The 26,349-nt window shown below is 42.6% G+C and overlaps 1 protein-coding gene across 2 annotated transcripts in view; it reads left to right on the top strand.

Annotated features, from left to right (window-relative positions):
• Positions 1-695: 695 nt before the first annotated feature.
• The window catches only part of megf10 (multiple EGF-like-domains 10), a gene marked incomplete at both ends in the record, with an annotated part of 39,895 nt that continues 14,241 nt past the window's right edge, over positions 696-26,349 (top strand). For both annotated transcript variants that reach the window (XM_079235139.1, XM_079235140.1), the window contains 8 exons: positions 696-814; positions 3,270-3,371; positions 4,462-4,562; positions 7,542-7,634; positions 18,175-18,421; positions 18,646-18,766; positions 19,235-19,371; positions 24,448-24,660. In XM_079235139.1, coding sequence (XP_079091265.1) covers positions 696-814; positions 3,270-3,371; positions 4,462-4,562; positions 7,542-7,634; positions 18,175-18,421; positions 18,646-18,766; positions 19,235-19,371; positions 24,448-24,660 — 1,133 coding nt within the window. The remainder of the gene's footprint in view (positions 815-3,269; positions 3,372-4,461; positions 4,563-7,541; positions 7,635-18,174; positions 18,422-18,645; positions 18,767-19,234; positions 19,372-24,447; positions 24,661-26,349) is intronic.

Below are 26,349 nucleotides of genomic sequence, written 5' to 3'. Positions count from 1 at the left end.
AATTAAAAAGATAGATTTGTGTGCAGGGACTTCATGGTTATAAAACCACTTGTTTCAGCTCTATTCTCTCTCCGTTAGCATCCTGGTTGGACAGTGAATTCATTTCATTTTGGATGTTTCCTCTAAAGAGTTGTGCTTTGTCTCCAGGTGGCGCTTCACATTACTGCTTTTAATAATCATCACGTCTCTGAACATATGAGACATTGTGGCTTAAACTGCTCGTAGGAAGAATGAACATATAAGAGTCCGTCCATTCCTGGTGAAAGAGTTGGTCTTGATGTCCACATTCCTCTTTTTGGAGAACGCCATGTGAAATAACTTTCAACGCATGTCCGGCTAGCAAAACTGCCTATTCGTGACCCCTGGTTTAATGTGTTGCATTTGTCGGTTGCAGCATTAAAATCCGTCCAGATAAACACGACCACATCTCCGCTCAACCCTGAGAAGGTGCAGCGGTGCCAGATTTTCATGAAATGCAGCCGAAGGACACACTTCATCCTTTAGATACCACCACACACCTCTCAGGGGCGGTGATGATAAAGAGCGATTCTTTTTGTATGAGTTCATACATTGTTCATACATTGTTTTTTGGGCGGTAAATTCATGCATATGCCTTTAAGCTTCTACTTTGAATGTATTGTGACAGCTAACGTGTCTTTTCCTCCTCCTTCCGTGTCTGAAGGTGCAGCTCTGAGATGGCCATGTCACTGCGCCACCACAGGACGGTCATATTGGCCGTGGCCTTCTGCTTCCTGCCGTGCATCACCTCCTCCCTCAACCTGGAGGATCCCAACGTCTGCAGCCACTGGGAGAGGTCAGTCACAATGCTGCGTCACCTTTGACCTCAAGGCGTGAGACACATTGCTACTTCATACTACACCCTCTTCAGGCAGCGGCCTATGAGTTGCAGGGCCGCCTTGGTACATTTCTTTAATAAACACCCTTTAATGTATTGTATCACATCACTACAGACACAAATCTTTGAGCAATGTCGTTGATAACCGGACTTTAAATGGTATTTATCTTCTCTGTAGGCTGCAGCACAACAAAGTAGGAAATAACAACAATAAACACAATTAAAACAGATCAATGTAACTACACAGTCCATTGGTAGTACGATAAATATGACCAAATCAAAGAAATCTGCATATGGTGCAGTCTGGTGTTGTATGATGCATAACCCCGCATCACTGGAAGGAACAGAATATTAATAATCTAGTTTGCAGGCTTTTAAGAAGTATTGTTCAACCTTTAAAACAGTGTTGAGTATAGGTTCATTAAATAAAGCTTTTGGCTGATTTCCGAATTAAAAGAAAGCTGTTAAATCCGTTAAGTGAGATGTGGAAGAAGAAAGGAGTGGGCAGAGTTCCCAGATAGATTGTCTTTCCCCGACTAATCTGAGGAAGCAGCTGCAGACCAGCAGAGCTCCTCTGTGTGGTTCTGAGACCGAAGGTCCGCTGAAGACACCAGAGAGAGACACGGTGATAACGAAGCTTCTTAACAACGGCTCACTTCCACCAGGTCTTCTTGGGAAGTTTTGGGGAAATTGTGTCACATAGTAAACTTAATATCCTGTGCCCTTTTCAAAACATCAGTAATGTAATATAATAATATGGTGAGAGTATAAACAAAGAAATCCAATGCAGCTTTAAAGGCTCTTTGCTGATGTTATTAGATAACCAGGTTACAAAAGGCTGAGCAAAAACAATGTTTTAGTGCACTCAAGGCCGAGCATGTAAGTATATGGCAACGCTTCAATAAAGGGGTCTTTAATATCTTTATACTGTATTTATAACCTCTTGCTCTGTGCGGTTTAAAGAAATTCTCCAGGAATGTTCTTTCAAGATTGAAACAATTTATTGCAATGAGCTTTAATGGATGTATAAAATACACACTGAACTTACGAAGTCAAATGAAACCAGCCTTCAGGGTTCAATGACCTGACAGACAGATCAGGTGTTAGAGATGCTTTATTACATGTAAATGCTTTTCTTTGATTTGAGCTGCTGAAGTCAGGAGAAGAGAATAAAGTCAGAGGAAAAGGAGTCCTGAGTATTTATTGCCGTCATGGTTGATCTGCTTTGTAACAGTAGTTTTGAATTGAAGGGTTTTTATATAATATGGTGGTGACGGATCAAATTTGCAGAATTCTTTGATCTTTTTTGCAGATTTCTTTTGCAACTTGTTTGCGTCAGAGAAAGTTTTACTTAGTCCTGAAAGCATTAGTTGACGCACAGAACATTTATCTGTGACCGTTCATAATCAATAGTTTAAGTCATTCTTCATGCACAAATGTCAAACATTATCTGCTGTCGGCTTCTTCAATGTGAGGTTTTATTCATCTGTAAACCAGGTGTCCTGGGGTCAGAGCTCATTTGATGGCCATTTTTTCACATCGCCTGATATTTTATTGGCTAAATGATTGACCCTAGTTTTACTGATACTGAGTTCAGTTGATAGACAATGCATCAGGTGATTTGATAATGGATTTGTCTCTTAATTATTTATCATGTACTTAATCAAGATACCAGACAAATTGCTTACAATAAGATGCCTTTTATTCAATGTAAGGATCAATGTACCCCCTTTCTGTTTCATATAATTTAAACTGAATATAATGCATATTTTTGGCCAGGCTAAATAATCTATGTGACGCCAATTCAATAATAAATGACAAAAATATAACTAACAATAAAATCCCAGATTGATATTGAAATATAACTAACAATAGATCCCAGATTGATTTTGATATTGAAAATAATCATGATTAGGGAACAACAACTAAATGAAGAATTCCAATATGTTATTCCTAAGGACAATGAATGGGACACTGATTTTATGTTTTATTGTTTAATACCCAGAATATTGCTGCAGTGTCCTCAGTTATGGAACAGGAAATGTACCATATACTATCAGAACATTCCCGCCAGTGTCATCTTTGAACATCGTTCCTAATTCATGTCAATAGAGCCGCTCCACACTGTGGAATGTTGGTGTAGTTCCCCTTTAAATGCAGCCATAAGTGATACAGTATGTGAAATATGCATCCAGAGCCTGTGGGAAGACCGACGAGGTCACGAGGCAGTCATACGGTAGCTTCAGTCAACGGCCCAACAATACAATATAATAGTGGTACACAGAGCATGGAGGGGGAGGGGTAATCATGCCTTTACACACACACACACACACACACACACACACACACACACACACACACTCTGATTCTGCTCCTCATCATATCTCTCTGGTGTCTCTTCCTGTGTTTTCAGTTACTCGGTGACGGTGCAGGAGTCATACGCTCATCCCTTTGATCAGATTTATTACACCAGCTGCACCGACATCCTCAACTGGTTTAAGTGCACCAGACACAGGTGAGCGCTCCATCGCTGAGGCCAGGTGTGAGTGTGTGAGTGGGGAGAGAGTGGTGGTTATTAAAAGAGCATTCCTTTGTATTTGCATGCTTTAACCTATAAGCTAATTGGACTTGTCTACCGTCCAATCAAAGCGATTTACTCCACATGCCAACGTTCTCCCATCTACACACTCATTCATGTTTCCATGATGAGCAGGTGACACCTTAGGCAGCTCAGGTGAGTTATCAAGTGACAAGTAGTATGATATTCATATAACATTTTACATAAAACCCATAGAATGCAACTACAAGCAGCAATGCTTTTTACAGCAAAATAAGCAATAGTAAAGTAATTTCATAAACAACTAATATGTTAGCTGTATCTGTATGTAGGGGAATTATTGGAACTATTATATCCATCCATGCATCTTTCCATCCCTTATCTACGATGCTTATCCAGAGCTGCTGGGATCATTATTATATTTGTAAAGGCAGGATGTGGGGCTGAGCTGGTGTATTGGATTGCGTTAAGTGGTTATGAATAAAAGAGAAATACAAAAACAAACACAAGATTTATATATATTTTTAATCCTCAAACCTGGGAAAAGTCAGTCATGGTGAACCTTTTGGGTCAATTGAACAACCTGTGCTCAGTCCACTGTGGTGGTTGAGACTGTCAGCTGATGCTTCCACCAAACGGAGGTGAATGAGCTGTAAAGAACCACTAGATGATTAGGGTGATGCACCGTGCAGAGTCGAGAACGCTAATGAGGTACTGTTGATTATTATCTCCACCAGGAGGATCATGTGATTCGGGGGTTGTGTTCATTCAATCACACAACACAGCAGAGGTTGCAAGAGATCTGCATTCTGACCAGTTCACCTTTCTACTTACATGATATAGTCTGTTTTATTTCAAAAAGGTTTTGAAAGCCTTCCCTTAATTCTGCATGATTATGATTCAGCACAGACGGGTTTTTGGCCTCAAAGGGTCTTCATCAGGACAGAGTTAAAAGATCCACTATCCAGACTCCCTCTTCCACTCCACATCTTAGTAGCGTTTCCTTTCTCCGAGTGTGTGATCCCGTCTGTGACCCGTCTGTGTGTAGGGTGAGCTATCGGACCGCCTACCGCAGGGGAGAGAAGACCATGTACCGGAGAAAGTCCCAGTGCTGCCCAGGCTTCCTCGAGAATGGAGAGATCTGTGCTCGTGAGTACCTTCATCATCATCATCATCATCATCATCATCATTATCTAGGATCACTCAAAGTCGAGCATGATTGTCCCTCTGTTGGTGGTTTTGGTCATCTGTGGGTCTTCATTTGGCTGGAGAGGCCAAAGGATCTGGAGGCAGCATCTTCTCAAGTAGGGTTTGATGTAGTCTTTGTAGCGCTTTATCAGCCCTGTGAGTGCGGTACCTCCCTCAGTTGGTCCGTTTGGGTAGGCGGTATTTGGCATGCGTATGTCTGCTGTAGGGGAAGGCAAAACGACCTCTTGATAGATGAGGAGGTTGGTCTGGATGTTCAGATCCTCGAACATAATTTCTCAGCTTTTCTCATCAATGACAGCTCTTGTGGAAAGGAGACTGCTGATGTAGGCAAAGTGATCCACATTCTCCAAGATGTTGTTGTCCACAAAAACATGAGGTGACTTGGGAGGGTTGCTCAGCTGCTGGTTGGTGTCACATCTGAATTCTCTTGATGCTAAGATTAAGTCCCATTCATGATGCCCTGGAGGTCCTTGTCTGATTAAGCATGTCCTTGTGTAAGAGAGGCGAGATCTTGAGATACTTGCTTTGGGGTCCGATCTCAGAGGGCTCACCAGAGGGCAGCCTGGGTCACAGAGCCAAAGGCCGCTGTGAGGTCATGCACCGCGGTGGATGTTGTTCCAGACATTTCTCCTGCAGCTGATGGTCCATACCATGTCGCAAAACCTGGATAAATGAGTTAAGTAATATAAGAAATGACCAATGAAGAACACTGTAAGGTTTGAGTGTGAACATGATATGAATCATGTGATTATGGACATATGTGATTCATATGCTATGGCTGACAGTCAGCACACTGCAGGAGAAGTTGCCTCTGCAGGCTGAGGAAACTGGGAAACATGGTTTGAACAACCATAAGTCAGAAAACAGAACCGTTGTCATCTGCATGTGTTGTCATTACAATGACTTCACTTTCCACTGAGTTCACCGAGCAGCCTCCCCTCCCCTCCCCCCCCCCCCCCCCCCCCCCCCCCCCCCCCCCCCCCCCCCCCGTCAGTAGCCAGCAGTCAGTAACAGGTGTGAACCACAGCGGCCATTGGCAAAAACAACAACTGTTGTTCAGCAGCGACAGTAAGAGAAATCATTATGCTAACACACAGCCTGCTGTTGTGATGGATGAAGTGATTGGTGATAAAAGATGTGCGCTTGGAGACCACAGTTTGATTCATGCGGGCTGTGGAAATGTGTGCCCCGGGAGTTCAGAGGGAATGTATCTTGGAGTGAAAAGGCTCTCTTGTATCAGCAACTATCACATGTTGCTCTGAGAGCCTCACTGAGGGTTTGCCTCCAGATACTCCAGATAGCTTGGCATTTCCAGATGAGTCAGATAGAAAAGGAAGTCAAATTGCATGTCGGGTTGAATGAGTTTGTGCATTTTCTTTGGATGGAGTCTGATTGCCTGCTTACACATTAGAATTAACAAATGTAATGCGAAACCCAGTCGATGAAATAGAGACGCTTTAGTGATGACAGATGAACGGGTTTAGCAACACAATGCTATACAAGTCTGCTGATTCTTCTTCTTCTTCTTCTTCTTCTTCTTCTTCTTCTTGTCAAACAAGGCGTCCCAAATTTAAATAACTACGACGAAAACCCGTAAGCATCATTATTAGATTCTCAATCAATGGAGTGAGAGCATCCACTAGGGAGGTGTGGTGGATGAGTCAAATAAACACAGGACTTTTACTCAGGGGACAGGTGTTCATGTCCTGTGTGAAAGCAAAAGTTGATAGATTTTTTTTACGTCCTTAGTTTAGGAGAATCGGAGAATTACTTATTTTTGGTTTTGATTCAAGGGTTCAAGGACTTTTCATGTACACTTTCATGTAGACTGTATATCATGCTATCACACACAGAGTTACACTCACAGTGATCATGTCAAAACAAGTACACATGAATACAATCATTAAAAATGTAAATAATGAAAATCAATAGACTTAAATAAATAGAAGTCTTTATGATGATTGGTGCATTGATGTTACAATACTTATCCAATGGTCGTTGTGAAAATAAATCATGGCCTGGATGAGTTGTGTCCCTTGTGATGGCGTTTGACATTTCTTTACACTTAGCATCATATAGCACATCTAAGTCTGCTTGTTAAATCAGCTTTGTCTTTTTCTTCTTCTTCTTCTTCTTCTTCTTCTTCTTCTTCTTCTATCACTATCACATCAAGTCGGGTTGTTAAATCAGCTTTGTCTTTTTCTTCTTCTTCTTCTTCTTCTTCTTCTTCTTCTTCTTCTTCTTCTTCTTCTTCTTCTATCACTGTCACATCAAGTCGGGTTGTTAAATCAGCTTTGTCTTTTTCTTCTTCTTCTTCTTCTTCTTCTTCTTCTTCTATCACTATCACATCAAGTCGGGTTGTTAAATCAGCTTTGTCTTTTTCTTCTTCTTCTTCTTCTTCTTCTTCTTCTTCTTCTTCTTCTTCTTCTTCTTCTTCTATCACTGTCACATCAAGTCGGGTTGTTAAATCAGCACCCTTTCTAGTTTAAACCTGGACATCATTGAAGGTGAACTGTTTGGATTAGCGTCTTCATGCAACAGAAATCTCAACGTGTATGTGCATGGGGACATAACAGCTGGTTGAAAATCCGTTCATGTCAAACTTCCCTTTTGTAAACAAGCTGGGTACTTTCCAGTTAAAATTGCTTAGTGCTGAAACCAATGATTAATTATACATTGAGGGACATGCTTCAAAACAAAGTGGTCCAATCCTATTTCAGATGGAGTCAAGTGGAGTCTTCAGATATGGACGTCTCAGCAAATCCAATCTTAAAACATCTTAATTCTACGGCCTCTACAGGGAAATTAGACAATGTAAACTGTAATGATTGTACCTATACATGACTGAATCTTAAAGCAGACATATTTCGAAAAGTCTCTGTGAATGTACTGATGTAATGTTCATGTGTCCATGTCCAGCTCACTGTGCGGCGAGCTGTGTCCACGGCCGCTGCATGGCCCCCAACACCTGCCAGTGTGAGCCCGGCTGGGGCGGCTCCAACTGCTCCAGCGGTAAGTCCTCCAGCTGTTGCTGTCTGTGAGCAGCCATGTCTTTGTGTGTGTGACTGCTTTTCTGTGAAAGCACTCTGAACTCACAAGAGGAAAAACAGACCGTGGTGTCGTCTTACTGACTGCTGCACTGTATCGCACCAACAGTCAGGAGCTAAACACTAGTTGTTCACAGGGCTGTTTTTTAGACATGCATACACACATCTCCTCAAGTACTACACTGAAGTACACATTTGAGATACAAAATGATAATATATGTTATTATATATGTATGTTAATCTTATATATGAGTTTATAAATTGATCAGTTGAAGTCACGCAGGTCAGGAAAAGCTAACTTAAAACACCAGGCTAGTTTCTGTAGTTTCTATCCCTGAGCATGAATCATAAATCTGACCACCATTTCTACAAGTTAACAAAATACCAACATTTCCGTCACTGTGGTCTGGCCAAGCTCCACAGGCACTCGATTGAGGCTGCTATAATTGTTCAGTTAATTTCGGCTGCACAGTAGCTAACTAACAGTTCTGCCTTTCATTGAGGCGTCACATGATCCCTGATGCCCGTCACCCATCTGCTGCCAGGTTTCACTTTTGGCCAGCTGCAAAAAAACTACCTTCATTTCTGTAGCAGAATTGCATTATGGGTATAAATGTATTTTCCAAACATGGTTAGATTTAGTATTTTATGAGCAGTTTGTGACAGCGAACACAACATACTCCTCTGAGAGCATGTCGCCAGTCAGTCTGTCAAATGAGGCAAACGGAGATGAACAATGGTGAGCTCTTCTGTCTATGAATGGCGTGAGTGTTTGTGGAAACACTGTTTATTTACTGGATGTACTCAACCTCATTGAGCCATCTTTAGCACTCGGGCTAATGTGTTAGCCTGGGGACACTGCAATTCCAATAACTAGAACCTTTCAAGCGGCTAGCTTCCAGGAATTTAGCTAATGAAGAAATTGCGAAGAAATAATATAATAAGCTAATTCTGCAAATGTATTCTGCTGTGTGAGTTCCTTGTTCGATAGCCAGTGCTGCCGGTCCACGCATTGTCTGTTACTGCTGCTTTGAATGAACAATGATATATGAATCATACTTCATGCACGAACCTTAATGTTAGCTTTTTACTTATGACGATTGCGTTCATGCCTCAAAACTCCTAAAAGTGGTTTTCCATTTTGAGAATTATCTCGCTGAACAAAACAGAACGATGTTTTGCCAGAGAGCTATTCTGTGGAAATACTAAATCCAATGGAAAGAAATCCCAGTGTGTTTTTGTCGAGGGAACTAGTGGGATGCTAACTTCTGGAGTTAAAATCCGTCATCCCTGCATCACGCTATACACGGTGTTAGGTGACTACAAAGAATATGTGTTCAACAGTTCAACACCGTGAGCATTGGAGCATTGTCTTGAGCCGGTGTTTGACTCATATATTCAGGCCCCCTCTGTATTTATCCCCAATTTTCCTCACGAGAGTATAGTTATATATGCTCACTTCTGCTTCCTCAAATGAGGAGTCCAGGTGAGTAAATATAGATATAGATATATTTAGATTGGCCAATTTGGTTTACTGTGTTTCATGAACTTTGCTTCTCAGACTACATCCAATGTGCCATCTACATTCTAAGCCTCTGTTTGGATTTGTAGCACAACTCACATGCAGAAGTTTGGAGTTCCCCGCTCATCCCAGACTGCAATCAATGTTTGCTTGTTATAACCATAACCACAATCTTTCCTTAAATTGAACTGTCCGGTAGTTTGCACAAATATAGAAGACAGTAGAACATTTTATATAGGCCAATCACATATTTACCTCAAGAGGCTTTACAATCTGTACAGCACACAACACCCTCTGTCATTTGAATTTGAAAATCGTGGCATTGGAATCGTCCAATATTAACGTTCTTGTCAAGAGATACAGTTGTCTCCTGCAATTGTGGCTGCAGCTCACGAGTTCTCAAGACTCATATAGTTATAGAATACAGCTCCAGGAGTGTGTTCCTATGTTGAGGAATCTACAGAGGGGGAATAATACTTCTGGAACAGCAGCTCTTTCCATGCAACTCTTTGAGCCAGAGAAAGGAAGTTGGATTTATTAAAACAGTCAAAAGGCCGTAGCGTCAGCCTGAAGAGACGTCTGCTCCTTCAAACGGTCTCCGTGGATGTAAAGGTGTGCAACCTGGAGATGCAGTATTCATACGTCACGGAGTGGGAACGTGTTCTGGGTCACGGGAGGAGAGAGCATGCGAGGAAGCAAAGTTTGTGTAGTGAAAAGCATTGAGTTTGAATGATGTGGAGGACATGTTGGATCCAGTGTTGTTGCAGTGTGACTCGTAGGGCTGAGATCCTCATGCTGCCTCTGCTTGCCTGGGTCCAGACCTTTGTATCCGCCCACTGCATTGAGTGGATTGACGGCATGTAACGTGTGGACCATTCTCTGCTGCTGCTTTGATGTTGAACATTTGCTTTTCTTCATGGAAGTGCCATACTAAACTCTGGAGAATTCCTATCAGCCATTTCCTCAGTAGAGAAGATATTCCCACGCTGATCGAGTTATCACTGGACACTTGCAGACAGTGTCCATTTGGCGTGCGTGGGAGGTTATTTTTGCTTTTGCTTATGAGCCTGAATATGTGAATGTGTGTCCATGCAGGCCTATAGAGCGATATGCACGAGGAGCCCACAGGGCGTGCCCCTGCTGTCTTCAGTTTCAGCCTGTAATAAAGGGGGCTTATTGTTGTGTCTGGTCCCGGGTTCCCCTGGGCCCCACTAGGCCCGGACTGTCTCCCTCACACACTGTAAAAAAAAAGTGTCTCTTGTTCATAGGGACTCTATGAAAATATGACTTTGGAAATTTGATGCTCCATCATTGAAATAAAAGGGGTGGTTTTGGAACCATGAGGTCATGGCTGTTGCATTCCATCTTGTTGTTGTTGTTGTTGTTGTTGTCCTTTGTAGTGTTTCAGCCACCAGTGGATGATTCTCGATATTGTCCATAAGCTTTGAACCTCGTGTCCCTTTTGGCCTAAATTAACTCTGGGTTTACTGGGTTATTCTAAAGTATTTTGTCCACATGCAGTTTCCCAAAACCATGTTCCCCGAATTTCACAGCTCTGCAGTTGAAGTTTGAGCTCATAAGCAGAGCTTATCCAATCACATTTTACCTCTGTTTCACAATGGTAGAAAAGCGGGTTAAACTACATCGTGATGGCCTGCTAGGAGGGTTCTGTACGTGAGGCCACCTGTTTAACAGCTGATCCACTGAAGGCGCAGGTAGAACATCCACGGCCCGCCACTGGTGAATGATGACATGTAGTGTTAGAGCTTTGAGTGGTCGGAAGACTAGATAAGTGCGATACAAGTACAGTCCATTTACCAATTACAACCAGACAATTTTCTGAGTCTACATCAAAACAGATGACCAGAGAGCGGATCATCCCATATGTTGACTAATACATGCTTCCTGGGCTTTTTCTTCTTCTTAATCTTAATCTCTTCCTTCCCAGTAACCACTGGTATGTGTCTCTGGACAGTAAATCCGCCCATGAGTCCACAGATCAATCAGACCGCCAGAGCTCTGTCACTATCAGGGTGTGATACTGAGAAGCTGCTGGTTCTCCTCCTGACTGAAGTGCTGTTCGGGTCCTGTGGGGGATGATCTCAGTCAGTCATGAGAGAACCGGCTCAATGTCACCGTTATGAATGTATCCAATGTTTCGTTTCTTTAGCAGGAAACATATCGTGTACAGTCACATGGCGTTGCTTTGATCCATGTTTTTACTTGTAATGTTGCATTAAGGGGAAGACTGTCTGTGTTTCTTTGAAAAGCAGCAAATGTACTTCTATTGGGTCCGTCTCTTTATTCAGCCTCTGTTCATTCTCAATCCCCTTCAGGAGCATGTTTTCATTTCCTCAAGAGCCACCGAAGACGTGGATGCATTGACTGTGTTTTACAGGTCAGCGGGCCCCAACAATATGTCTGGGGATCAATTTGGGGGCCAAGAACAGGAAATGGGGGAAGGCTGTGTTCAAGGAGAAGCAGGAATAATAGGAGCAGAAAATTGTGTGGTAGGAAGTGACCCGGGGCGCTAGCGCTTGTGATGTAGTCACATGATAACAACACTAGCTGCTCAGGAGGCTGCTAGTTCAGAATATAGCGAACAAGAAAACAACACGGACCCTATATCGTATAGAGTCTCTGTTTAACATGTCGTAAAACATATTTACATAATTATAAAATTCGTTAAAAGTCTCAAAATGTCCCAAAAGAAAAATCATAAAATGACAATTCGTAAAATATCCGAAGAATCTTCCAAAAGGATTTCATACCAAATGAATCACAGAATGAGGCTCGTTTCTTGCAATTTTTTTATTATTGCCCCCTTTTTCTTAAATATGAATTGTTTTGAGCTAAATAAATACATAATGTATAGACAAATATACAACAGTGAATACTCTATTCCATAGTACACCTATCAAATGTTTTGTAATCTTTATTTTGTATTTTAGAAGTTAAATCATTCACTGACAGTCAGATGAGTTTTGAAAGTGTTATATCAAATAGATCAAACATAACGGAGACCCAAACACCCATGTGTTTTAATCTCCACACCAACAGTTTGTTTCTTTTGATTGTTGTAGAGCCTATAGCTGAGATGCACTGACATCTTGATGACATCATCAGGGTTATTTCCAGGGTTAAACAACGCTCTACAGAGCCACAGGAGGCGTCAGACATCTGTTGTCCATGACAAATAAACTGATCTATAACACAATCAGGGAGTGCATCATAAAGAAGGACATTTACAGTAAAAGCCGTTTCCTCATGGAGACACTGCTCAATGAGATAGTTCATGATCATAATAAAACCCGGAGGAGGACACATTTGGCTTCAGCTGAAAACTGGCGGAACGCTACAGATGTTTTCCCTCCCTGTGAATCCACCGTTTCAGTGTGAAAGCCGTGTTCGGTTCCCATGAGTGCACCGTGCCGTGTAGACGGGGTAATCACCAAATAGAGGGGGAAACATCCCGGCCCCAATCCGTCCCCAGTGAGGACAGTCAGGCCGAGCCAAGTCTCAACAACTGGCGGCTCCAGTTACTGCTCCGGGCCTTGCCCTTCTTTTTCTGCCCCCTGAGATCTCCCTCGGTGTGACGAAGCATCTTTTTTTCCTTCATTTTTATGACTTGTTGTGTCTGCATGGATATAAAAAAAGAATCGCGTATGCAGAAGTGTCCCTGTCGTTGTAGTTATCTTTGGTTGCAGTGAATAACGACACAGCCTTGTGACTGAACCGTGGCACTGTGCCGTCCTTTTTGTCCGCCAATGAGAGAAGAGTCTGTTCTTCAAGCAGATGAGGAGCCCCGAGCTCCTGGAGTTTGGCCCTTCTTCAATCTGGGTCAGGTTTCACAAAGGTACCGGGACGGCAGGCTTTTACGTGTGCATCTTATTATCTGTAATCTCCTCCTCCTCTTTGTCCCCTAACCATCCCCTCGGTCCTCTGTGTGCCACACAGGGCCAGACCGCCAGAGGAAAGGAGGCACTGTATGCTTCTTTTAATCAGGTCACAGTGGAGCTAATGGGGAAGCAGTGAAAGGAGCCTGTTAATCACTTGAACAACTTCGGGATTGTGGACTGGTTGGAGGTGGTTGTGATACTGGGCACATGAAACCAGACGGTGTTAGTGGGTGGAGGAGGACCTTCAGCTCAAAAGAAATGCATTGTTATTTAAACAAAAATATATTCATGGCACTGTTTTGTATGACTGTGGCCTCGATAATGTAGGTGAGCAAAATTATGAAGAAGACTAACTTAAAGCTATAGGCTATTTATTTTGGAAGCATTATAGTAATATTTGGTGAGAGTCTCTTTGCATTCCAACAGTAATCAATGCATCTGATTTGGTTTTGGGGGAGTTGCTTTGGACGGAGGCCTGAAACAAGGGGTGAGTGTCTTTTCGGTTCAGTACTGTCAACATCTAGTCTCACAGGCTCCAGCCACCAAAGCAACGCATTAGCTACCAGGCAACGGCAAAACAAAAGGAAAGGAAAACCTGAGCTTGGGAAGTCAGACACACAGGTGTGTCTCTTTTGTGTGCGTGGGAGAGCAGTTTAGTGTCCAAAGTAGACATGTTGTTTTTGAAAGGCTTATCACCAACAAATGAAAGCAGAATATTTTGTTTGATACCATTTTTTTTTTTGTGAATTATGGAAATGATTTAACTTTGTTCACTGTATTGTGACTTTTCCATCGAAGACTTTACTAGATGTTCAACTGAAAGCGCTCAGAGCGTCCTCACAAAAACATCTGAACGTTCTGAATGAAGATATGGACACTCAGCCTACGTTATTCATAATTGTAATGTGAATGTCAACATCACAAAGTGTTTTCCTCTCTTGGTTGCCCTGCAAACTGCTATTATTCCCCTGGTGTCTCAGCAGCAGCAGGCAGCTGGCTTCAGTGAGAAAGCTTTGATGAATCCTCTTTTGATGCAGTGAGTTAGAGACACAGTTAGAGATGTGAGATAGAGGAGCTGCATGTTCCTCAGGGGCAACAACAAAGCTAAAAGGAGAATATTGGACTTCAGCATTCATCAGGGGGACACCATTATTAGAACAATTGAGAAATATGTTATTTTTATTTGATCAAAAATAAGTTTGTACTATTGTTATGAAATACTATCAATGAGAATGTGATATGAAAATGTGTGATTTTCATTGGTATTTCTTCTGTAATTTACTTAACCCTTTAAAATCCCTGGAACTAATCTTGTCTGTAGACCTCTAGAGTCTTTTCCCTGTGTTTGAGTCGTCGTAGGAACACCCCAAATTAATTCCAATACTTGTGTTTATTGTATGTATTTTTTCAGCAAAGTCTTGGGAAAAAAATGTATATCTGCAAAAAAATCACTTTAAAAGATATTTGGTAGCACTTTATAATAACTACACACGTTTTAGCATTATTAAAATAAAGTATGAAACCCAAGTTTATCAATCAAGAATGAGACATTTATAACTGTGTTCATGAATGAGTTACTAATGAGTATTCATGTTGGATCAATGCTTTATAGATGATGAATTGCAGTGTTTTATTCATGCTTTACTAATGCTAAAAAGTGTGTAGTTATTATAAAGTGCTACCAGATATTGTTATCATGACTATGAACATCCAGCATGATGTGAGCAAGATTTCCCAAAAATGCCTCCTCGAGCGGTCACCACAGCCATCATCGTCGGAGTCCTATCATGTGATTCAGGAAACTGTTCCACTTAACGTAGTTGTAACCCTGCTGCTGTTGCTACGGAAACGACAGTGGATCAGTTTCTTCACACATCCAGAGAGAAAGTCACATCTGTCCATAAAACACATTTAACTGCAATCACTTCCATTTTCCTGCAACTGCTATTTCTGACTGTCCTCGTGGAGAGAGTGGAACCACAATCAGCTGCAGAGGTCAGCCACAGCCTGCAGGAAGCCACACAGCAGTTACTTAGCAGACACTGTCAGGGTCTGACATGAAGCTGAAGCCAGCTGCTGAGTGTGGCTTGAGATGAAGTTAAAGATAAAAGGTTTTGGAGCGAGGGTTGACAAAAGATTCTCGGCAACCCGTTCACATCTGGGTGACAAATGGAAATGATATTTCTCAGATTATCTGCTGTGCAGCAGCAACGTGAACATCGTTGCCCCAGCACACAGGAGGAGTGTGTTGAGAGTGAACTGTGTTCTTGACCTGGGACAACCTTCAAATAAAAGTAATCTAAAAGGAAACAAATATCTTAACTCAAGACCAACGAGCTTTTCCCGGTGCTTTCAAACAAAGTTTGCTATGACGTTTGTTGGTCAACCGAAATTAAAAATAACCCTTTGAATTGGTTTGTCCTATTCTTGATTTGTTAACACAGTGACATCACTAAAATAAGTCTGATGGATCAGAAACATGAGCAGTCAGACAAAGACAACACCGCAGGTTGCTTTAGTAGCGAGAAAGCGTCCCACTATACTACTCACCGGTTCAGTCGGACAAGTCCAACGTGATCCAGATGGTACGTTGGACATACATGTGTGTGCCGTGTGGACATACATGTGTGTGCCGTGTGGACATACATGTGTGTGCCGTGTGGACATACATGTGTGTGCCGTGTGGACATACATGTGTGTGCCGTGTGGACATACATGTGTGTGCCGTGTGGACATACATGTGTGTGCCGTGTGGACATACATGTGTGTGCCGTGTGGACATACATGTGTGTGCCGTGTGGACATACATGTGTGTGCCGTGTGGACATACATGTGTGTGCCGTGTGGACATACATGTGTGTGCCGTGTGGACATACATTAGTGTGCCGTGTGGACATACATGTGTGTGCCGTGTGGACATACATGTGTGTGCCGTGTGGACATACATGTGTGTGCCGTGTGGACATACATGTGTGTGCCGTGTGGACATACATGTGTGTGCCGTGTGGACATACATTAGTGTGCCGTGTGGACATACATGTGTGTGCCGTGTGGACATACATGTGTGTGCCGTGTGGACATACATGTGTGTGCCGTGTGGACATACATGTGTGTGCCGTGTGGACATACATGTGTGTGCCGTGTGGACATACATGTGTGTGCGTGTACAGTAGCGTCTCGCTACACACTCTTTATATACGACACGGACCGCTCAGACAACATGGACACGTCGTAACCCTGTTTATTGGTGCTTTTTACAACTTTTGGGACCAAATGATTAAAATACATTTTAAATTGTCTCCTTCAACAGATGGGTGTCCTTTGTATCTTTTGAACCTTCTTAAAGCGTCTTTATAGTTTGTAGTATAAAGCATAGATCTAGCATTGGAGCAGAAATATGACTGATGTCGGAGGTTGTTGAGTTTGTGCCTTGAAATAAGTCAATCAGATACTTGAGTGCAATGTCATCATAACCAATACAGATGTTGGCCAAAGCCGGTTCACAAAAAATATAATGACCCTTTAGTGGCTAATGACCTGTCAAACCGCTAGCTGACAACTGCGCCACAGTAAAATACGCTGTGTACGTTATGAAGGCCTTATCTAAACCTTCAATTTCTGTCTTTCTCACTTTCCCCTGAACTTAATATAGACTTCCATGACGCAGAGTCCCATAATGAAAGGTCTGGCCGTCACTGTAAACCCTCCTGACTCTCCTATCCAGCCCCCAGCCATCGCCAGGCGCTGATGGCTGGGGGCAGTGGCGAGATGTGACGCGACAAGATGAAAGACGTCTAGAACTAAACAACACGTTCTCAGATTTAGCAGTTTACTGTGGTTACACATGGTGAAGCCTCCATTTGCTGTGATGGGAAGGCCAGACACACGGCAGAGCTCATGTATAGAAGGCGTGGTCTGATTACGGCTGAAATCCAACAGCCGAAGGTTAATGAGGCGGGTTCAGGTCGGAGCCCGCCTGCCACACGGCCATTGGAAGTCATTGACTTTGGCTGCTTGGAGAATCAGATGGTTTCCATGTTAGTGATGAGGGGCAGCTTCAGTTTCAGCCTCAAGAGCCCGGTGATTGATAAAGTGGTGGCCCACGGCTCAGGGCCTAATCTTAGATTTGGTTCAGGCTGCGCTGTTGCTCATAATAGACTAACATGTAAACAATTTACCTTGGAGCTCAGCCAAGGGAAGAATTGAGAATTATCAGCAAAATCTTGATCCAAACGGAGCCAATCCAAGAGAACAAGTGCTTTGCTTTTAGCTGTTGTCCTCAGTTCAAAGAGCATGACTGCACTGCCCCGGATACCTGGTTCAATTAATGTAAGCAGTATAGATTTCACAGAAAATAGCGTGTGTGTTATCCAGCTCTTATATCAGAAAGACAAGTCTACATTAGCGTCGCCACATGGCATATCTTTTAGTAGACAGGCAGGATCGGGAAGGCTTGAGAAGTTTTGAGAGATGGACTAACACATTGTTGGTTTGGGCCTTTTAGTGGGTTTGCTTATAATAAGGAAAACGTAGAACCTATAATCTAGATAAACAACTATTTCCCCTATAAAGTATACCGTCCATAACAGCAGCCGTATCCATCAAGCACGTCCACAGTGGGATTCCTTTGGAAGTGGATCCACCAGCAGTCCTGGACCCTTTTGAGATCATTGTTGCACTTGCTAGGCTAACTAATCTTTATGTTTTGTTTCCTTCATCTGGATGTAGATCATACACTGTTTGTAGTTATACCTACAAAATGTAAAGCGACATCATTCGTAAGCAGTATTATGTAATTGAGATAATCGTAAGCCAGGACTTTTCACAGGACTTTAACCCAGGAAACCGCTATTCATGTCCTTTAATAACGTACCTTAGTAACTTTCAGAGTTGTTTTTTTAACCCAAACCAAGATCTTTTTGCCTAAACACTGCAGCTGGACATTCATAGGAAAAGGCAAAGATGACATTTCGTGAGCTTTCGTGAGCTCTTGAACTTGACAACTATCAGAGCTGATCTGTGCCATGTTACATGAAAATCAAGATGAACTGAATCTTGATTCCTTTCTTCCATCTTCCCCTCAGCTTGTGACAGTAGCCACTGGGGTCCCCACTGCAGTAACCGATGTCAGTGCCAGAACAGCGCTCTGTGTAACCCCATCACCGGAGCCTGCATCTGCCCCCCTGGGTACCGGGGCTGGCGCTGCGAGGCCCAGTGTGAAGTGGGCACCTACGGAAACGGATGCCAGCAGAAATGCCAGTGCCAGAACGGAGCGGCCTGTCACCACGTTACCGGAGAATGCAAGTGCTCCCCGGGATACACTGGAGCTTTGTGAGTCAGAGGCCACGATGTGTGAGAATCTGATCCTAACAACGTCCTTAAAGACTCATTGAGAAACACCTGTTATGCTTCTGAAGCAGTCAGTTTTGCATTATATGTTGCTGGATATAACATGTATAAAAAAATGACAGACACAGACAGAGATGCTCTCTCTCCATATGTGACCTTTAACAGTAGCAGAGAATAACCGGCTGGTGTTTTGGTTTCTTTCTCAGCTGTGAAGACCTGTGTCCTCCAGGTAAACATGGGCAGCAGTGTGAGGAGAGATGTCCGTGTCAGAATGGAGGAGTGTGTCACCATGTGACTGGAGAGTGCTCCTGTCCTGCAGGATGGATGGTAGGCCTCCATTTGTCTTTAAGTAGTGTATTATGGTGATAATAATAATAATATGATGTCCTCTAAATGAGGCCAAAGGTCAACTTACTTTACCGCAGTAAAGTGAGCTGAGGGATTCGTTGCTATCTGTTTGTTCCAATCTGCAACTACCCCCAAGATGCCATCAAATCCTACACACTGTCCCTTTAAATGACTCAGAGATCCAACAATGGCTAAGAAATTATCTTGAGTTCATAATGTGAAAGGAACTCTGAACAGTTTATTATTTAAGTTATAGACTATATTACAGAATACACAAGCTGTGTCCAAAAAGAAAAGAGAAAAAATTAGTTCATTTATTTTCAACATATCCATTCACACAAATCAGCAGTCCTAGAAAGCATAGAGGCACGTGTTCAAAGATGTTAAGGTGTAAAGGACCACATGACCAACAGTCTTGTGTGTTGCTGTTGTGTTTGCTGTGTGCAGGGTACAGTGTGTGGACAGCCATGTCCGAAGGGGAGATTTGGACAAAACTGTTCCCAAGAATGTCAGTGTCACAACGACGGCTTCTGTGTGCTGTCCTCTGGGCAGTGTCTCTGCAGCCCTGGGTACACAGGAGAACGGTAAGAGCAACCGCATATATACATTATACTTATATATATATATATATATATATATATATATATATATATATATATATATATATATATATATATATATATATAATGTACAGTATACAGCAGTTTGTAGTGATATAACTTACTTTCAAAGCAATAATATTACGTATTTTTCACATATATTTCCCACCTCAAGTCCATGGAGGTTTTTGAAAAGCATATAAATGCATATAAATGTCTAAAAATATTTGTGAAGATTTTCTGACACGTGTGCATTGGGTTACATTTGTGTGTGGACTATTTTCACAGTTGCTGACCCACAAATGCATTGTGTTTATATGTGTTGGTGGAAAACTGGGACACCCGGCTTTTCAGCTAATTCATGTGTTATTTCAAAATCGCAAAGGCATTTTCCCCATTTGATTAGATGTTATTTAATGAATAATTTTTCTATTTTGGTTTGAACTTTTACTTCAAACTCAATGGCCAGGTACCGTTAGCAGCTAACGCTAGTGCTGGCTAGTTAGCTTGGTTTGCAATGTGAATCGCAAATTTGTGTTAACTGTAATACTAATTATGATGCTAATTTTGATTCGTGAAAAACAGGCTTAGAACAAAAACAAATTGTACCAGGCTGTAAACATGTTTAGGAGAACTGCAGTTTTGGGCACTTATTCGTGTATTTGTGAAGACTAAAAAAAATCTTTATTTTTCACACACGAGCGGCTGAGCAATATTTAGGAGCTTATTTGAATGGTGCAGTGAGAGGAACTGGTCATGTGCACACATGCGGTTCCGTGTGGGCGTTGTCAATGCTTACAGTGAGGAATGACAACAGTCGATCAAAAAATGGAGAGATCTTCTCTAGGAAATCACACTTCTCTGTCTGAATGGTGCAGAGTGACACAATATGAATAAACAGCACCATCAATCTGCATCCAGAGGCAGATGGTGTGTGTGGTTTTTTTCATTAATAACTAGTACAAAGATGAAAGAAATCAAAAACAGAAACAATCATAATTCCACCGTTTCTCACTGCACAGCATTTGAATCAGAACGCTCTTCCAGAATAAAACAATGAATGCCACTTCTGCTTTTTTTTCTGCGAGCAATCACACACAAGAATAATGGTTCCCTGTCATTCTAGCTAGTTTTCCACCAGCAGTTATATGCCAATTCAAAATACACGCAGCCGCAGAAGCAGCAGCCGCTCATTGTCTGAACGCGCCTTCAAAGTAAAAGCTGCCCTATAAGGATGGGCGAAGGGTGTCGCAACATTTGTCCCTTTAATCTTTCTAGTGGCAGTTTTTATTGATGTTTCACCACCGTGAAGAAATGAGGTGACATTTACATTAACACAGCTTTATGGAACAGAAACAAATGCTGTGCGCAAAACCCCAAATCACCATCTTAAAAACTGATTGGCATAATAATGCAACACACTGTCCAGCACTGGAAGTAGTCAGCCGTCAGCTCTCTGTTTCAAAGAGCTCCACTGTTGTCCAAAAGACTATTAAAACACATCAATGTGCAATGCTGTCGCACTGGATGACATGTTCACACACTGTAGTTCATTTTGACTCAATCACACACACACCGCCCTGCTGTTGGAAATGCTCACCAAAGCGCATGCATTTAACCCGTCAGCTAAAATACTCCATTACAAAAAGATCAAATACATTTTATTTCACCAGTCTTAATCAGCAAAATAAAGTACAAAAGTATATATGTATGGATAAATAACTTTTATATGGAAAACGCTTGCGGACAGTTGTGCGTAGTGGGGATCAAACCCAGGACCAGTTTACTCAGGTACTGTAGGGTACTTCTAATAATTCACTGAAGTATTTACATCTTGTGTTACTTTATAGTTCTACTAACACTCCTCTACATTTCAGAGGCAATTATTGTACTTTCTACTCCATTGCTTTGATCTGACAGCTTTAGACAGTTTAAGATCTTACGTCAAAACCCATTATCAGTGTTGTATTATTATTATCACAGAAGACGATAAACCCTGTGTTGACCTCATTATGACATGCTGAAGAGAGCAGTAAACACACACAAAAAAAATCCAAATCAGATCATCTGTGTTTGCTTAACTCTTCCATATCCTCCAGAGAGCAGAGAGAAAACCAAACCAGGAAGCCCAGTCGCTGTTTTCACAGACAGATCTCAGCAGAGCGCCACGCAGGGCTGCAGGCCCATATAATTAACAATATCAGAGAGCACGCACCATATACTTAGGCTGACCAGTGACGAGACAGGAATAGCCCCTCCATGAGTAAATGAGGGTTTCAGGGAAGCCGGACGTCACAGCATGGCACCGCTCAGAACTGGTTTGGCCGTGCCACACCCGAACCCAATGGAAGGGAGGGGGGCAATATCTATCCCTCAGAACAAGGAACACCACTGTTTTTGGCAAGAATGTGGACAATAAAATGGGCCGTTAAGATAAAACAAAACATAAAAATACAAAATTAACTGCAGTGATGGTTCCGAAAAAAATCTTGAAGTACTTAAAAACACAATGAAGTTTATATCTTTTTCTCTAATTGACGGGGCCAGAGCTGCAGGCCATTTCATTTTCAAACGCAGCTTGATTGCGTGGTTGGACTGATAAATCGGCGCTGTGTAACCATGGGTGAGATAATGAGGACCCGCTGCATTCGTTTCTAACTGTTTGTTTGGCTTAGCTGCCGCCACATTAGCTGAAGCTCTGTGTTCCAGCGATGCCTGTGATCTACAGAGCTGTGGAGCCGCCACAGAGCCTTTTCACTGCAGTCAGTGAGTTTTCTCCACTCACGTTGAACCATGTATGCTAGTTACCATGCGTATGCTAGTTACCATGTGTATGCTAGTTACCATGCGTATGCTAGTTACCATGCGTATGCTAGTTACCATGTGTATGCTAGTTACCATGCGTATGCTAGTTACCATGTGTATGCTAGTTACCATGCGTATGCTAGTTACCATGCGTATGCTAGTTACCATGTGTATGCTAGTTACCATGCATATGCTGGTTACCGAGCGTATGCTAGAAGTTACCATTCGTGTGCTAGTTACCATGCGTATGCTAGTTACCATGCGTATGCTAGTTACCATCCGTATGCTAGTTACCATCCGTATGCTAGTTACCATGCGTATGCTAGTTACCGGGCGTATGATAAAAGGTACCATGCTAGTTACCATGTGTATGCTAGTTACCATATGTATGCTAGTTACCATGCATATGCTAGTTACCATGTGTATGCTAGTTACCATGCGTATGCTAGTTACCATGCGTATGCTAGTTACCATGTGTATGCTAGTTACCATGCATATGCTGGTTACCGAGCGTATGCTAGAAGTTACCATTCGTGTGCTAGTTACCATGCGTATGCTAGTTACCATGCGTATGCTAGTTACCATCCGTATGCTAGTTACCATCCGTATGCTAGTTACCATGCGTATGCTAGTTACCGGGCGTATGATAAAAGGTACCATGCTAGTTACCATGTGTATGCTAGTTACCATGCGTATGCTAGTTACCATGCATATGCTAGTTACCATGTGTATGCTAGTTACCATGCGTATGCTAGTTACCATGTGCATGCTAGTTACCATGCATATGCTGGTTACCGAGCGTATGCTAGAAGTTACCATTCGTGTGCTAGTTACCATGTGTATGCTAGTTACCATCCGTATGCTAGTTACCATGCGTATGCTAGTTACCATGCGTATGCTAGTTACCGGACGTATGATAAAAGGTACCATGCTAGTTACCATGTGTATGCTAGTTACCATGCGTATGCTAGTTACCATGCATATGCTAGTTACCATGTGTATGCTAGTTACCGAGCATATGCTAGTTACCGAGCACATGCTAGAAGTTACCATGCTAGTTACCATGCGCATGCTAGTTGGTTGGTACGTGCATTAAAGTTCTATATCGTATATATCTGGAATGAACAGTGATGTTATTGCGGATAGTTGATGCTATCTATATATGGATATCTATTTAGCGTTGTCATTAGTTGGATATTCATGGCTGCAGAGGTTGATGTCTGGTGAGCCAAGCAGGCAGTTCCTAGTATGGCGTTCATGGGGTGGATGAGCAAGCTTGACTCTGACACTTTGACCCCCTCATGTCCATGTCTACTTTTTACCACATCCTGTTGCTGCCTCCAGAATAAAAGCAGAAGGGAGTTCATACTTCAAATTATATCATCTTTTCATTTAATTGATTATCAGTGTCAGGGAAATAGAATACAGGCAGACTCTGCAAGTACATGTTTTATTCTTTATAGCTGACTTGTAAAAAGGCGTTCATTTTTTTCCGTCATTTCGAGGTTTTTACTTTAGAATTAGTTACAATATTTTCTCAACGCTGACTTCACACAGTCAGCAGTTTGAAACTAAATGCATACAGTGACCACAATCTTTTAAAATGCATGAAGAGTTTTCTCATAAACTCAACCATAAGTCATAACTTGCATAACTGGAATTATTTTAGTTTCATGGTGTACTCCTGGAATGACTCTGTTCCATAATGTAGAGATATATAACTTGAGCTTGAACAACTAAAGAGGGACTGTGTGTGGGCTGTGACTCAGTGTGTCCATGTAGCTGGTATGACTATGACATATGATTATGACATTGCTTTAACCTAAACATTTTAACAGAATTCTTACATTTCATTCAGAATGCCAGATGCACGATGTGGAGGTCCGACTTTAAAATGTTTGCATGCTTTGTACAGTTTATTTAACTGTGTCGGGTTCGTCTGTCTGTTGTAGTTAATTTGTGTGCAGATTGCTAAACCAAGTCCTGCTTAACATCCTTTTTTCCCCATCTTAAAAATACATTGTCAATGAACATTTTTCAGATACTGTTTGTCAACTTAATCTGCGTGACAACAACCCAAAAGCATTTTGCTCTCGTACCAACAAAACATGTTCCATAACCTAATTAAAGGAGAAACAGTTGCAACAAGAGTAAAACACACAGAGGTATTTCATCCTCCAGGAGAACTGTTATTGATCACCTCCACCTTTTCAAATCCCTAACCACGGATACCTCGCCGTCTCTCTCTGTGAACAGGTGCCAGGACGAGTGTCCGGTCGGTACTTACGGTGCCGGCTGTGCGAAGACGTGCCGCTGTGAGAACAAGAGCAAGTGCTCCCACATCAACGGGCTGTGTCTGTGTGAGCCGGGATACACGGGGGAGACATGCGGCGTCCGGCTGTGTCCTGAGAGACACTACGGCCTCCGCTGTGACAGGAAGTGTCCGTGCTACGCCCAGAACACACGCAGGTATGCAAGCAAATAGCGTTCAAACTTCATTCTGCATGTAGTAGACGGGATCAATGGAATGTTCCCGAGTTTTAACATCTGGAAAAAAGAGTCTGGAGTGTGTTTGTAATATTCCAAAACATGGCTCTGAGGGTTCAAAGCTGTATCTGTCAAATTCCAGTGTGAACAGATGTGAGTGAGAGGTATTGCCGTGTTGTCTGTTTATGTTTGTCACTGTGATGGTTGACCCTGGAGACAGCTGACCGCTGTGGGCCAGTACAGTGATCAGTTGGGCCGCCGCAGCTGGCAGCTGCATGTCTGCAGGGACAGCTGTTCCGCTGCTCCTCAATGGGAGTGCTGTGTCAGGTGGGCCAGCTGTCAGTCAAACACAACCACTAACAAGCACAGGCCCGCTCCACCTGTGTCACTGCAGATAACCTCCACCCTGCTGGCACGGAGGCGTCCAGTCCTTCAGTCAGTTACATGCACAATCTAGTTTGTGCTCCAGTTTAAGGAGCAGTCCAGCCTCTCTTAGAGTTCTGCCTCCCAGACGACCTGGATTGTCTTAAGAAAATATTGTGGTCCGGTTTGGATTCGGGACATTTCAATGTGTAAAGCTTTGAGCTCAGATTTGGTCTTTTTTATATGTGTTTATTAAATCAGTCAGTTTATCACAGGGCACATATACACCTACGGGCATTTTTTCTTTTTACAGCATCACTAGCAGGTACAAAATTCCCCTCGACCAACACTTTGGTCCCTGAAAAATACTTTGTCTATGTTGGACACATGGGTGGATTATGAGACGATGGGCCCCTGGGCACAGACATGCAAAAGGCCCCTCCACCTCTTCATCATAGGTGCAAGACCAGCAGGCTTTATAGTGTTCTTGTTGTGTTGTGTCTCTTTGTAGTCATTGTGTGTCTCTTTGCAGTCGTTTCATGTTTCTTTGTGAACACTTTGAATCTCTAACTTGTTGGTCTCTTTGAAGGACATGTTTTAGTCCTTAGTCTTTGGGCCTCTTTGGGCCTCTTTGGGCCCCTGGACCTGAGCCCGGTAGGCATGTTCGGTGCTATGATCTGAACCACAACATCCCCATCCTTCCGGCCTCAGTATGTTTCAGACAGAGCGCTTGTCAGTCTCACAGCATCTGACAACCGCTTCACCCAGTGATCTACTTCATTATCTTTTCTTTTGAAAAACTAAGTGAAACACCACATGTGACTTCAGGCAGAGTTCCATTTGGTCGTGCTGGGCGACAGAAAAGGCTGGAAACCCAATAGAATGGGTGTAGGCGGCATATGAGGCACCAGGTCAGAGCTGATTATCAGCTGGTAGAGAATATGCTGAACTTACATTTCATTTGCAAAGATACTAGTTTAATTAAGCCGCTTCAAGCAGGGAGAGATGTGTTTTTATGAGTCTGTATTGTTTACAATGCTGTTGGAATATGCAATACTCTGTTGATTCAGGCTGCCATAAGACAGCAGGAGTGACTGTGGTTCAGTCCTTCAATCAGAGAGTCGGTGGTTTGGTCCCCGCCTCCGCTTGTCCATGTCGACATGACCTTGGGCAAAACGCTTTACCCCAAGTTGCTCCCGCCTACGCTGTGTGAATGTTAGTTAGTCCTGATGGGCCGATGGCACCTTCATGGTAGCTCCTCCCATCAGTGTATGAATGGGTGAATGATGACATGTAGAGCTTTGAGTG

Source organism: Taurulus bubalis (assembly GCF_910589615.1).
Source record: "Taurulus bubalis genome assembly, chromosome: 19".
Lineage (NCBI taxonomy): Eukaryota > Metazoa > Chordata > Actinopteri > Perciformes > Cottidae > Taurulus > Taurulus bubalis.
This window is presented reverse-complemented; position numbering and strand designations above follow the sequence as displayed.